The sequence below is a fragment of the Dermacentor variabilis genome, chromosome 3 (genome assembly GCF_050947875.1).
Source record: "Dermacentor variabilis isolate Ectoservices chromosome 3, ASM5094787v1, whole genome shotgun sequence".
NCBI classification, from domain to species: Eukaryota; Metazoa; Arthropoda; class Arachnida; order Ixodida; family Ixodidae; genus Dermacentor; species Dermacentor variabilis.
Genome location: NC_134570.1, coordinates 54,534,047 through 54,547,721, shown reverse-complemented (window position 1 = coordinate 54,547,721; position 13,675 = coordinate 54,534,047). Strand labels below are relative to the sequence as shown.

The 13,675-nt window shown below is 44.1% G+C and overlaps 1 protein-coding gene across 5 annotated transcripts in view; it reads left to right on the top strand.

Annotated features, from left to right (window-relative positions):
• The first annotated feature begins 4,136 nt into the window (after window positions 1-4,136).
• The window catches only part of LOC142575621 (rab GTPase-binding effector protein 1-like), a 59,559-nt gene continuing 50,020 nt past the window's right edge, over window positions 4,137-13,675 (top strand). For 3 of the 5 annotated variants that reach the window (XM_075685130.1, XM_075685133.1, XM_075685132.1), the window contains exons 1-3: window positions 4,138-4,309; window positions 9,156-9,266; window positions 10,794-11,100. In XM_075685130.1, the coding sequence (XP_075541245.1) occupies window positions 4,261-4,309; window positions 9,156-9,266; window positions 10,794-11,100 (467 nt within the window). In that variant the 5' untranslated portion in view covers window positions 4,138-4,260. Of the gene's footprint in view, window positions 4,310-9,155; window positions 9,267-10,793; window positions 11,101-13,675 lie in introns of all 5 variants that reach the window. The other 2 variants (XM_075685131.1, XM_075685128.1) reach the window with 1 other exon arrangement.

Sequence of the window (13,675 nt, the reverse complement as noted above, 5' to 3'; positions counted from 1 at the left end):
GGTGCACGTTAAAGAACCCCAGGTGGCCGAAATTTCCGGAGTCCTCCACTACGGCGTGCCTCATAATCAGAGGGTGGTTTTGGCACGTGAAACCCCATAATTTAATTTAATTTTTTTTTGATTGCTATAGGCACCGCTCCGGATCGAAATTCTCGACTGCGATTGGCTCGCTCGCGCATTTTGTGCAATGGAGCCAATCACGACCGAAAAGTTCGATCCAGATCGGGCTTGATCGCGATCAAGAGTGCGCCGTGTGACACCCGTATAATTCGCTTTCAAGAAGCCACGGCTAAAGCAAATCTACAAGGACAAGGTCGAACCGAGCTTCGTGAACGCCGCCACGTATACCGAGATGACAAGGCTTTTGCGGTTTCCGTCGTGGACACGCTGGGCAAAGTCGCCAACTGTGCCTCGGTCCGGAAGACGGACCCCGAGGTGGCCGAGCAGTGACCATTGCCCTCGCCATGCAATACGGTCGGAGAGACGGGGCCCTGCAACGTAAAATTATTCCAATATGTTAATCTCCTGATGTCAAATGCGCGTAACTACCGACGCAAGCATCGGACGGTCAACCGCAGGGTTATGTCAACAGACCAATAAAACGCACTCCTCGTTCATAGGAGGTCACTTTTGTTTAATTGCTTGAAAAACGAATAACATTGCCTACACTGAGCGGATTGTGTTACCTAATTGGCTCAAAAGAGGCGAGGAGCACGCTGAAGTGGAGAGGGATTCGATGGGGCTGAGCAACACCTAGACAAGAAGGCCTGAGTGCTCGGCGAATGACGTCATAGAGAAGAGGCCGGCGGCGCGCTTGGGGATACGGGTTGAATGAAGGGATCGCGACTTGGTTCACTTAGCAGCAGTATGCTTCCATTGAATACTCACGCTTTTTTCTTCAGTTGAAACTGTGGAATGAGCAGCAGAACCCTTACGAAGCATATATTTAGAGGCGCAGATACAAAACAGATTTGTAAAGCTTGTGCAGGTATTGATGCCAGCAGCTTTTTATAGCGTCGCGCTTTGTCGTCTTTGTAATGTACGTTGTTTGTGAATTATTATTATTATTATTATTATTATTATTATTATTATTATTATTATACCCCACACTTAATACCTATTACTCCAAATAAATTGAATCCATAAAAACTTTTCCTTCTGTATTTTTGCACTTACGGTTTTTATGGCGCGGCAATAATGAACGTAACGCATTCGATTAGCTTCACAATTGCGTATGAACAATTTTATTAGGGACACATGTACTTATTCCAATCTAGATTATGCTTAAACGAATAATTTCGCTTTCGACGCACTAACTGCCGCAGCCCACTAATTCACAACTCAAATAAGTTTAGAAATGGGATATGAAACATTCGTGCATCTATTTACAAGGAAACAGCTACCTTATTGCGCAGAGTTTCAGCTTTTCTCTTCCTTGCCTTAGCATTGGCATCCAATATCTTGTCATTCATCTTGAAGCAGTAGTTATTCAATAAAATATTCGTTCTACACCAGAAAAGGTGCCTTAACACAAATTCACATTTGTGTCCATCTTCGCAGGCGTCGAACTATGAGGAATCATCACTTTCTGTAAAGGCACTTTCTGTACTTGAGCAATTAACCTTTCCGTATTTTTCAAAAAGTAACTGTTTAAAGAAGTTCTGAACATCTTACCCTGTAGAGCGGTAATACAATGAAGTCTGCACGTGGAAGCGCCCTAATGCAGGCACTCTGGGCTTCTTCATCTTGCAGGAACTTGAAGACATGATTTTTTTTTGCCCCGATTTGTACATGCAATTGCTCCGGCAATTGGGCACGCAGCACTTGTTAGGTATATCTTGGCATGACACCCCACATTCCGGGGCAATGAAGACTCGCGGTACACGCAATCGCAAGCACAGCACAATTGTTGAGACTACATGCACTGGTCACGTCTAGAAAAAATGTGCGTTCGGAAGCATGCAGCAGCAAGGCCAAGCATGCCGGATCCTGTTTAACCCCGAAGCTATTCAAAGAGCGGCAGGGCTCCTGGAACTAATCGAACTGTTTTCGCCGCCGTCGTCCCCTCGGTCCTCTCCGAATAGCCGGGGTTAACCATTGTATATCTTCCACGCTTCATTTTCAACACAGGTGCGCTGCTCGTAGCTTCGTAGCACGCTGCACGGAACTTCTATGTAGGCTTCTCTTGCGTGACGTAGCTTAAGGTGAGAGGGTCAGCCAGAAGGCCTCAAGTTCTCTAGAGAGTGTTGGACTGAGCCACTGCAGTGAAAATCTATAAGCGGATGAAGAGGGTGGTGCCGGCATCTGTGAATGGTCCGCTTTCCCTTACTTAGCTTACGGTGGCTGGTCGAAAATCGCGGCGGTATCCAGCGGCATCCGTGAGGATCCGTAAAACGGATCCTCAGCAAAGAAGAGTTGGCAGAACGAGGTCGTGAACGCGCAGAAACTGCTCGAAAACGTTACACGGCCACGCAAAAAGTTTTATTATGCGCAAATAAACCCATGCTCTCCAGCAGGTGCGAGTAGCCAGTGCCTGAACGATCGGTGGCCGCCATCTTTTATTCCTTTCGGAACGGGGCAGCCTGCGGCTATTCAGAAGAAAATTCAGTTTTGTTCGGCTTATTATAGAATCTTTAATGCGTACACGTCACTTTGACGCGGTGCGTTTTTGCGGTTTTGTGACGTCGCGGGACAGGCAGGTGAAGTGGGTGCAGCCCGAAATATTTTGAACAATAGCCGAGGGCTAATGGCGAAAAGGCGTCGAATCAGAAATAACTATTTTTCTTTTGTTCGGTCAAGTCATGCATAATCCGTGTGTAGACGTCATATCAGATGGGGAGCTATCGCAGTTTCCGCGACGTCGCGTGAAAGACAGGTGAAGTGGGGGTGGTCCAGAAAAGTTTTTCACCAATCGCGGAGGACTGATTGCAGAATTGGAATAGAAAAATTTGGAATAGTGTTACGTTATAGCGCCCAGGGTGTACAGCGATCTGAAAGTGGCCGTCAGGGCATTCCAGGAAGGCCGGGTAGCCTGGCAGGTAGTTGAAATTGTGAATTCAGGTAAGAGTTTGTTCATATTCAAATTTGGGGCTATCGAGGGGGTTCCTCTGAACCTCAACGAGTCTGCCCACGAGGGTGCGCGTGGCTTAATTTTACTGACCACGTTGCCCTCGGATCGGGCGGCTCTCCCCCCGGACACAGGGATGCTCCTATCAAGCACAACGAAATTACTGAATTCCTTTACTTACTTAAGGGTTTTCCCGCCGCCTCATTTCAAGCTAAGCAGGCCGCAGGCGGTCACGCTCAAACTCCTGAAAACTAATTCCTACCCAACTCAGCATCCCTTGACAGCATATATCCTGACATTTACCCGAATTGTTCTTGCCCGGCCTGTGGTGAGGCTTCTACGTTGTCTCACATGCTCTGGGAGTGCGGGTCGTTGGAACATAATTAAGTTCACCAAGGAAGAGTGGGACCCGCTCCTGCGAAGTCCCATCTTTGAAGACGAAATCCTGGCCATTCATCCCGCCTGTAATTAAGCCGAAAGTCTACACCTGTCGGTCCTGTTGTGGGATTAGCCGGCTGTGCGTTTTTTGTCCGTTTGCTGGACCCAAATAAAAGTTCACTCACTCACTCACTCACTCACTCACTCACTCACTCACTCACTCACTCACTCACTCACTCACTCACTCACTCACTCACTCACTCACTCACTCACTCACTCACACATATGCACTTCGTAGATGTTATCAATGAGATTGCTCGTCGCGAAAGCTACTTGTTGATTATTTTTTGTGTTCACCTATTCACGCGTCGTTTTCGAGTCGACACATCACGAGTAACTTATTTTTCAAAAATTACGTGAAGCTGTAGCGCAGCGCATTTCGCGCGCCATAGCGTGTCGTAGAATGCGAAACCGAAATTAATTGCACCGATTTTTTTTGGTCCCGTATGAGCGCAGTTGCGGTAGCGCGCGTATTGGAAAGAAACCGCGTACTAAATGCAGCCGGTTAATTTATAAAGTGTTTGCCTAGCCATAGCCTCGTACATTAGCACGATGAATCAATAATCAATTTCACGAGACCGGAACCGAACGAGCAAACAGCAGCAGCCCAGATGGCAGTGAGATCGTTTGCGATTTTTTTTTTCTGCTGTCACCCATAGAGAACTTCCGCTATGCGGAGTGTGCAACCCGAAAATGAAGTTCCGAAATTTTCTACAGTGAAGTAATTGCATCTCCGTGACGCAGCTTGCATCACCATGGACGGCAAAGGCATGGATCATCAATCTGAGAACGGAGACACAGAAAGTAAGTTCTCTGTCGCGTACCGAAAGGTTGTTTTATCGAGAGTCTTAGGCTTAAACCGCATTTTGTTGACCGCTCACAACTGTGCATATGATTCGCCCCCCTCCAAGCCTGAGGCGAACCCAAATATCGCGCAGTGTCGGGATGTTCATGGGTCTTTTTCCAGTCATGAAATCTGCGTGACCGAGGCTGCGCGATCCCTTGTCAACTCCGCCGACGGTGCCAGCAGACGTGCCATGGTCCTCTCGACTCGTGAAGTTCACAGTGATACATTAGGGCGATGGGAGTCATCAGCAGCTGATTGACACGACACCAACGAAATACCTTTTCACTGGCAAAGAAAACCGGGGAAGTTGTGGGCGTTGGCGCGCTGCGTCTTCAGTTCCTGCCTCTCTTTTTGTACTGTTAGGCAGCCGTGCAAAAAGTAAACGTTGTAACGGCGGACTGCTCGCTGTGGCGGTCACGCCTGTTGCGGAGATGTCTCGCACCTCAGTGAGGTTTCGCTTTGTCGTTCACTTTCTTCTTTCGCTTTCTTGCACGCAAACTTTGTTTTGGCTATTCGTCATATGACAGCGTCGCGACAGCAGCGAGCAGTTGCATTCCAGACGGACTTTCGACAACTACGTGCACCTGCCGCTAGCCGACAATTGGTCGATTTCTGCGTTGCAGTGTTTTGTTTTTTACATCGTCGCTTAATTTGGCGACGCGCTCACTAACAGTGGTGAAGACAGCCACGCTTTTATTCAAGAACACTCATTCGCAAGCGGCAATAGAAATAATCTTTTCCACTACCTATTCACCTATAGTTTAATATTATTGCTGAAAGGTTCTGCGTACCGTACGCACTGGCACTTTATAGAGAGACATGCGATATTTGACTTCGAGTACATTCCGACGATAGGCATGCTGCTGTACTTGCGCTTCCGTTCACGTTGTAATAGTAATCGATCATGCAGGTTGCTTGTAGGCTTTGTTAGGAAATACACCTGCATGGGAATTTTCACTGCTTCAGTTGCATGCTTCAGGACATTTAATAGAAGGCTATAAAAACAAATCAAAAGATGCACAGGTGTGACATAGAACTAAATAAATTGTATTTGTGCGATTATGAGTGACAATTGTAATTAGTTACTCAGCAGTACCTTACTGCAGCCATAAAAATTTGCTAATCCAGTAGGATGTGTTCACCATTTAGAGTAGCTAGTCCTTTTCCTTTGCAACTAAAAGTCGCAGCAGCAAGGGTAGCCTTTTCCAGCACATGTACTGAACAGTAGGGGCCGCTGTTTTGAGGTCTGGTTGACGAGGGGCCTGTGGAAACACTTTTCTTTCAGTATTTATGTTGTGTTGTAAATAGCCGTATTCAGGTAAATATTTAATGCTACAAGTTGCTTTAGGTCTGCAGCCGTTACTTGATTGTACCTCTTATATAAAGTAGAAGAGAGGGGGTTAACCGAGGGTCCCGATTTTTATTAGTCATATCATAAGAAGCCAACAAACACTGACACCAAGGACCCTATGTTGTCCTTGGTGTCAGTGTTTGTTGGCTTCTTATGATATGTCTTATATAAAGTGGCACATAATCCCCTACAAACATGGTTCTACTGTTTATTAATATTTAAGAATTCATACAGCTAAAGCAGATGATACATTGCAATGCCAGGCTTATTAATGCTGGTTTAATAAGTCTTCTGGCACTGTAGGCCAAGTTGTGAATTGGTAATGTAAACAAGCAACAAGTGCATCTCAATCGCAAGCTGGGACAGGACATGCATGCTTCTACCCAAACAAGGCACAATCATTTTTAATGTGGTCACAGTTGTATTAAACAATACCAGTAAAAAAAACCATGTGTGCTTCAATTGTTAGGAAAAAAACCGACACGCTTGCTTTGGTTGGAACAGAAGCCTTCACATTGAATTATTTGGACGCCATACACTCTAAGAAAAGTTTGCACCCATTGGTGTGTATATCTGCCGCACCACAATAATCGTAATCTGCCTTGATGCGTTTCCTTTCTTGAAAACGCCGCGCCCGCTACTTTCCTGTCGGGAATTGTATGTCATGCTGATAACGCGCATGCCATTCGTTACGGGAAAGTACCGGGCTCGGAGTGTTAAAGAAAGGAAACGCATCAGTGCAGATGACGATTATTGTTGTGTGGCAGATATACACCCCAAAGGGTGCAAACATTTTTTAGAGTGTAAGTTCGAATCACTTGGACTGCTAACTGTCCAATGCAAGCACTCTTTTTGTCCATCATCCTACTAACTCTACCATCAAAATATGGACAGTTCTTTCTACTACCATGTATATTAGCCATAGCCTTGTTGTCTTCTGCATTTGTGGGAGTGCTAGTTGTAATAAGAAGCGCTCATCGCTGTAGTGCTCCTTTTTTTTACCACTGTTGTCAAGCTGTAATTGCAACAGAAGTCATGGAATCAGAGTGTTTAGCTGCTTGGCTCATTGTGATGTTGTAAAGACTATAGTTATGAACTGTTCACCAAAGTGAATGCGTCTAATAGCTTGATGTCTCTGTTAAAAGGATGAGCTGAAAGCTTTATGCTGAGGCATTTGGTTCTTGCTTGCATGTAGCATTACACTGCTGTAGTAGCCTTTGCCATGTTGCTTTAGTTTCATTGTAAGTTGGCCATGAATGAAAATGTCATGGTGAAAAGGCCATCAAGCAATCCACTTGAGAGGTGCAACAGCTGTTTTTGTCTGGCACTCCAAGAGCAGACAGAACATAAAACTAGCACTATGCGTGCCTTGCCATCCTGACCTGTCCATGTTTTTTAAGTGCATCAGTATGTCTCATAATGCTCAGCCTACCCACCCATTTCTGTTGAAGGTAGAGATGGTCTTGTTTTACAGAGTTCATGTCACTGTGCCATAAAGGCATGTGAAAGACTTGCAAAGCATTTTTATTTTATACATTGCCTAATGAGCCACACCATATGTAGGTGTCAAGAACATCACTACTTTGTAGGCCCTTTATTATCAGATTTATTACACCAGCTTTCATACTGCTTTTTTATCATCGAAATGTACAAGCAGCAGTGAATAGATGAAAGAAATTCGTTACTCATTTTTCACTGACAGCTCTGTCTGTATGGGGTCACAGATAGTTCATCCTTATGTTTTATGTAACAGAACCCATGACAAGCAGGTGTCAAACTTCGACAAAAGGGGGTTGATGGGCAGCCTGTTAATACACTTCTTGCAGCAGCGCCTTGCCTTACACAACATATGCTAAATTAGTGTGGCTGCATCATGCTGTGTCACTTATGGAGTGTCAAGGCAGTGAAATGGTGTACCAGCAAGGACATTTATGTACATTAACAGTAGGCTACAATAATCATTAGTTACACCTCATTATTCATTCCTGTTTATCTATAGTTATAAACAACACCACACTCTGATTTTGCAGGATGAATACAAGATGGACTTGGGAAGACATTGGGTACAGTTGATCAGCTTAAAACAAGATTTAAGATGAAGATTTTAAGATTTAAGAAAAATATGAGAGGGAGCTTATAAGCATATTTTTATGGTAGTGTGTATCAGGCAGTTTGAAAGTTTTTTTTTTGTAGCTGTGTGTACAAATGTGATGACAGGAACATCCGCAGTACTGTTTTGAACAAACGTGACTATATTTAGAAAATCATAGAAACAAGGGGAGTTCCCAAACAAATTTCTGTGGCAGCTTTCTTTCTTTTTTGTATGTGTGTTTGCTGAAAGACCTGCATGTCTTGCACGACCAAGAAGCATGTGGCAGCTAAGCTAATGTGTGGCTTTGCTGGCAAATATTAAGGAACGAGTCCTGGGACCCAAATTTCACCATGGTTCACAGAACAACACAATTTCTCTTTTAGTTGTGAGTTCTGAAAGTAGCACCTGTCCTTTACTATGTACATTTCCTCTAACTTTGTTTGTTATTAAATCTTGTAAAGAAACACAAAAAGCTTTGAAAGGGGTGTACGAAGTAAAGCACTCTTGTTAATTTTATTACTTTGGTCTTACTTTATTACTTGAAAATAAGTTGAACATGAATATGGGTCGACCCCTATGTATAGAACTCACCGGGAAATAGAAAATTGTCATTTGAATATAGGTCGACCTGTATTTAATAAGAAAAACAGAAAGCTTTGAACATGACACACCTTAATCTGCCTTAAGCTGGGCTATTAAATCTGGCTAGTCGATGCCACAAGCAGCATCCTCGTCCAAAGCGCCAGAGAAGTCCTTGTTGGATGCTTTGCAGGCGTCCTCGGCACCCTAAATGATGATGTTTTTGTGCTGTCAAGTGTTTTTGATATGCAGCATTTCCTAAATACAGTCTGGATAACCTCCAGACTGGCTTTACAGTGGGCAAGTGTGATGGAGGAACTCCCTTAGTTTGGTACTTTTGCTAGCTTTGTTCACGAATATAGGTAGAGATTCTTTAGTCACGAAAATAGATCGATAGCTAACTTTGGTTAACATTAAAAAGAAACCTATATTTGAATAAATGCATTATTTTTGTTTCCTGCAATTCTTGCTGAGGTTATAACACTCGTCTTGTTTCAGTGTTGTTGCATTTGGTGATTACATGTTGTTTGTGCTACTTATGTGTCATCTAGTTGTAAATTTTTTGTAGAAAATTTCTGGAAATTGCTTTAAGAGAGAGCTGCATAAGTCTTACAGTGTCGAGGCTAAGAATTATGGTGGTTACAAGCTTAGTGCAGTGTCCCAGTCCTTTTGTCAAGAATTACATTCTCTTGGACAACATAAAGCACCTGATCAAAAGTTTTCGAGGCGTTCTTCAACCATTCTAACATGTTGCCGACACTCCTTTCTTTTTTCTTCCTAGATGCAGAAGAGGGGACCTTGTTGCTGCAGCTACGCAAGGAGAAGGAAACGATGGAGACAGAGTTTGGACAGAAAAGGGCAAAGTTCAAGGAACTCTTCATGCAAAAAGAAGGTATTTCTCGTGGAGGCCTCCATTGGGGCTGGCTGGGAACTTATGGTTCAGGTGCTGTGCTGTATATTTACACAGAAGGCAGATGACAGCAATCAAGACACCCGCCTGCCCTGTAACCATGGTCGGCCATTTCCATTTCCATTTTCTTAGGGAATAAACCACTTCCTATACTCGCATTTTGCTCATAGCAGGCTACGGTACAAAGGCGAGAGAGATTTCTCTCACTGCCTGCATTCACAAAGTAGTAGTGCATCACACATGAAAGGCACAGGCATCGGTATATCTGTCTTGGAATAACAGTGTCATACTTTTATGTTGCAATACATGATGTAATTATTGGATCTGGACTTATTCATCACTGGACAAGCTGAGCAACGCATTTCTACGACCAGTGATGATCGCAGGTGACTGCTGGTGCTTGTGACTGAAGCATAGTATATCAAGAACTGGAAGTACAAAGTTACACTAACAATACACGATTTGAGGTGGCCTTATGCTCACAAGTTGTAGCTCTAATATATGGGAAGCTGTAATTTGGTAGAAAGCGTTGCAGACCAATAAAAGCTGTACTGTTAAACACGCACAGTTATTTATATGCCTTCGCCACTTGCGTTTCTTGTGCTGCATTGCCTGTTAAGTATTGCATGGAGCATAGAAACACTCTCTTGTGAATGTTTGTCATGTTGCCACTTTGGTAAAGATGTGACAATACAGTAATTTGCAGGAAGGTGGAGACATGAAATTATCTACGTTGACTGAACGAGGAAAGCTTCAGCCGAGAGGCAACATTTCAACAAGAGCACTTCTTGAAACATTGGCTGAGGCTTCCCTTGTTTGGCTATCGTTGATCATTTTCCTTTATGTTCTAAGGGAAAGGGGTAATTACTGCATCCAAATATATGTGATTGTTATACATTTAAGCAAATGCAAAATAAATAGCAGGATAGGGTGTCCCAAAAGTAAGAACTGTCAGACTGCGAATCCTGTAATAAATATAAATAGTATTAAATTGTAACATGTAAATTGTTTATAGAAATTATAAAATATTTGGAACACAATAGATAGGAAATACGATGAGGCAGGGAATATGCATAAGCGATATTAGAACAACAAAACAGTTAAATAAGGACACCAAGAAACATCACGTTATATGAGAGCAATGCAATGCATATTGACTAACCTATCTGTTCTAATAAGCATCTTTTGAGTGGATGAGACAATTAATAAAATTAGGAACATGATTTTATTTCACACGAGATGCTGTGCCAGTTTGATATTCCTGCAGAATGGATGGTTTGCTTCAATAGTTAGTTCCGGCTTTTGCACGTAGCAAATCTAGCTTTGTTAGTATCGTAAGATTTTCAACAGCAACACCTTCAACATACACGCCACTGCATAGTAGGCAGAGATGAAGATTGATAACTCATGACGGAACAAATCGCAAAAAAGGAAGAAAGGAAATGCACCGTGAAATGCCATTTTTATCTGAAGTTTTGTCTGAAATGAACCACCCTGTTCGATTTGCAGAGGAGCTTCAGGCGGAGCGGCAGCAGCGAGAGGTCCTCGCAGAGAAGCTGCACGCACTTCAGAGGGACCTGGACGAGGCTCGGTCGCTCCTGCTGGTGGCCCAGTGCGAGCAGGAAAATGAGCTCGAGGGCGAGCGACGCCGGCACAGGGAGGAGATGGCCTCGCTACAGCACATCCTCAAGGAGAACACCGAGGAGGCCCTGCGCAGCTCGGGGCGCTACGAGAAGGAGCTGGCGCGCTACAAGAAGCACTCCGAACGGCTCGAGCAGGAGCTGCATGAGCTCAGGGCCCAGCAGGCCCAAGACAGGTAGGCTCACAGCAGCTGCTGTCTTCTCTCAGGCGATTCCTTTCATGTTGACCCAGTGTTTCATGATGACTTGATGTTGAATGCCATACTGATTGAAATATACTTTGGGGGCTAATATGACGCCTAATGCTGAAATACTGGATGCCCCACGCAATCTGTGCAAGAATGAAAAAAAAAATATGCAGTAGCCATGTAGCTGGACTGAACCAAGGTAGTGTTTGCCGTTGCGTGGAGCAAGTCAGACTACTTTATCTACTTTGCCTAATTACATAATTAGTTATTATAGTCAACGTTTGATTTTTCGGTTTCCTTCGGGGCTGCGAAAACGTATGAAAAATTGAGCAGTGTGAAAATGTCTGAAGGCCTGCCAGTACACTTAAGTGTATCAGTGCTTGCACTGTGACAAGAGACGGCGGGTGCATGCATGTATTATTAAGGAATACATACTGTGTCCCGTGTCCATTGCCCCCTTCGCACTCTTTGTATGCTTCACCGCAAATTTAGCATGTGCTTCACCGAGTAACATCGCTGTATTGTGGCGAAGCTGACTTTCAGGAACTGGCATCATGCAACGCGGCATGCTTTCCGAGCTTCGAAGCTATTGGTGAGGATTACTAATGTGGAGTCAGTGCCATTGCTGACAGCGGCAAAATAACACAGCACCAAACAGCAAGAAGCTTGGTAGAGAACATTGAAGCATGTAGGCATAGCGTTGCTGGGGTGATGGCTACGGCAGCCAGCTAATCTGCATGTGAGAGTGCCTGTACGAGGCGGCGAGATAATCAAAATGGCGGTGGCTCTGGCTTCGATAATGCCGTTTCGGACCTGCCATCATAGCAGTCGGTTGAGGAATGGTTTTTGCGTCTGAAATTTTAGGTGTTCTTGTACATTGACTTTATGGAGTACTTGGTGGCACCGCGAAGGCGTTCGAATTATCGGGCATGGTTGAAAAATTGGGCATCCGGAAAATCGGTTGTTGACTCTGTTAGACGTGGGTGAATATAAATTTTTTTCGAATACGAATCGAATACAAGTAGCAAGCGTTGAATATCGAATTGAATATCGAACAGTTAAGTACAGACGTATATATTTAAAGTAGAAACACACAAGGTGGTATGCTTAGGTACCACGCTTGTACTGACTAGTAAAAAAGAAAGACAGCTCAGTATCGTGACAATTAGCATCAGTTTTAGACATATTATTGTGATTAAAGAAAACTGCCCAAATAGCCACTGGACATGGTCAGAGCGGGACTGCAAGTAAGCCTTCCAAGAATACAGTATATATAGCTGCTGAATAAATAATTTCCGCTAAATTAATGGTTCCAAAGAAAGGTACAGTTGTGGAAAATAAAGAAAAAGCTGCTGAAGGACTTGTGTGCCGTTATCACATGTATAATGATTGTTGTAAAGAAAATATAACTGAAAATATAGCATAGCACATTAAACTACTACATGACTAGACTTCGCAATACACTAAGTGACAGACTACAAGCAAAAAAATTACAAATGGCTGCTTGCAAACTCAACTCTCAAATCATGTGCCGTGCGAAAAGAGTGACCGCCGAAGTGGAGTCTCATCATGTTCCATATAAAGCAACTGCGATAAGATCCTATCGCGCCCCGCGCACCGTGTGCTTTAGGTGCGAGTGAAAGTGTGCAAGGGTGAGACAAGAAAGATGGGACGCATTCTAATATTGTTGTTCGAAACGGGCGTTGCTGATGACTTGGCGTGGCCCAGGCCTATTGCGTGAGGTGAAACTAAATGCAAACTGAACTTATGTTTCGAACAACGATCACATCCATGGTGGCTTCGTGAGTGCCACCTTCCTCCACGAGCAAAGGGAAAGGTTTGGAGGAGAGCAAGGTTGCGGTAACGCGATCAAGCACAAGAGAGGGAGGGGGGGGGGGGTAAAGTTCGGGCACGTCTTGGCTGTGGCTGTGCATGACTGTAAGTGGAACTGAGCGCATATGCTGCCGCAGACCCTGCTTTAGAGTTAATCTGTCGCGTGTGCAAAGAGTGCGTGTGCTGAGGCGGCGTGGCACCATGTAAGCTGTCCTACCGCGTGTTTAGCATGGGAGTTGCATAATCTCAAGTTTAGGTGACCTGCTGGAGCGAGAGGCAGACAAAGTATTCGCTCCCCATTGCCAGCGCTTTTCATGATAGCGTTGTCCCAGTGCGGCTGATGCTGTCAGCCACGAGGGTGGAGCGCACGCGAAAGCGTGGCTGGCTTCGCTTAATTCGTACTGCCAATGTGAAGATACCGTCGATGCGGCATGAAACCGTATCATTTGTCGCCGACTCCCAAATTCATCAAAATGAATTGCTTTCTCATCCAAGTTTACTTTCTTCAATTTCCTGATAATAGGGAAAATTCTGCGGCCCATTTTCTTGTAAGAAAAATTAATTGGCAGCTATACTTATTTGTGTAAAAGGTCAAATTTCAATAGAATTAAATTTCAATATAATGAAGCAAATTGCCGATTTTACCGACTTCGCTATGCTGAGGTTTAACTGTAACTCACATCGATTATTCTAAGAGCTTTTAATTATTCATTATTTCAGGCAATCTCTG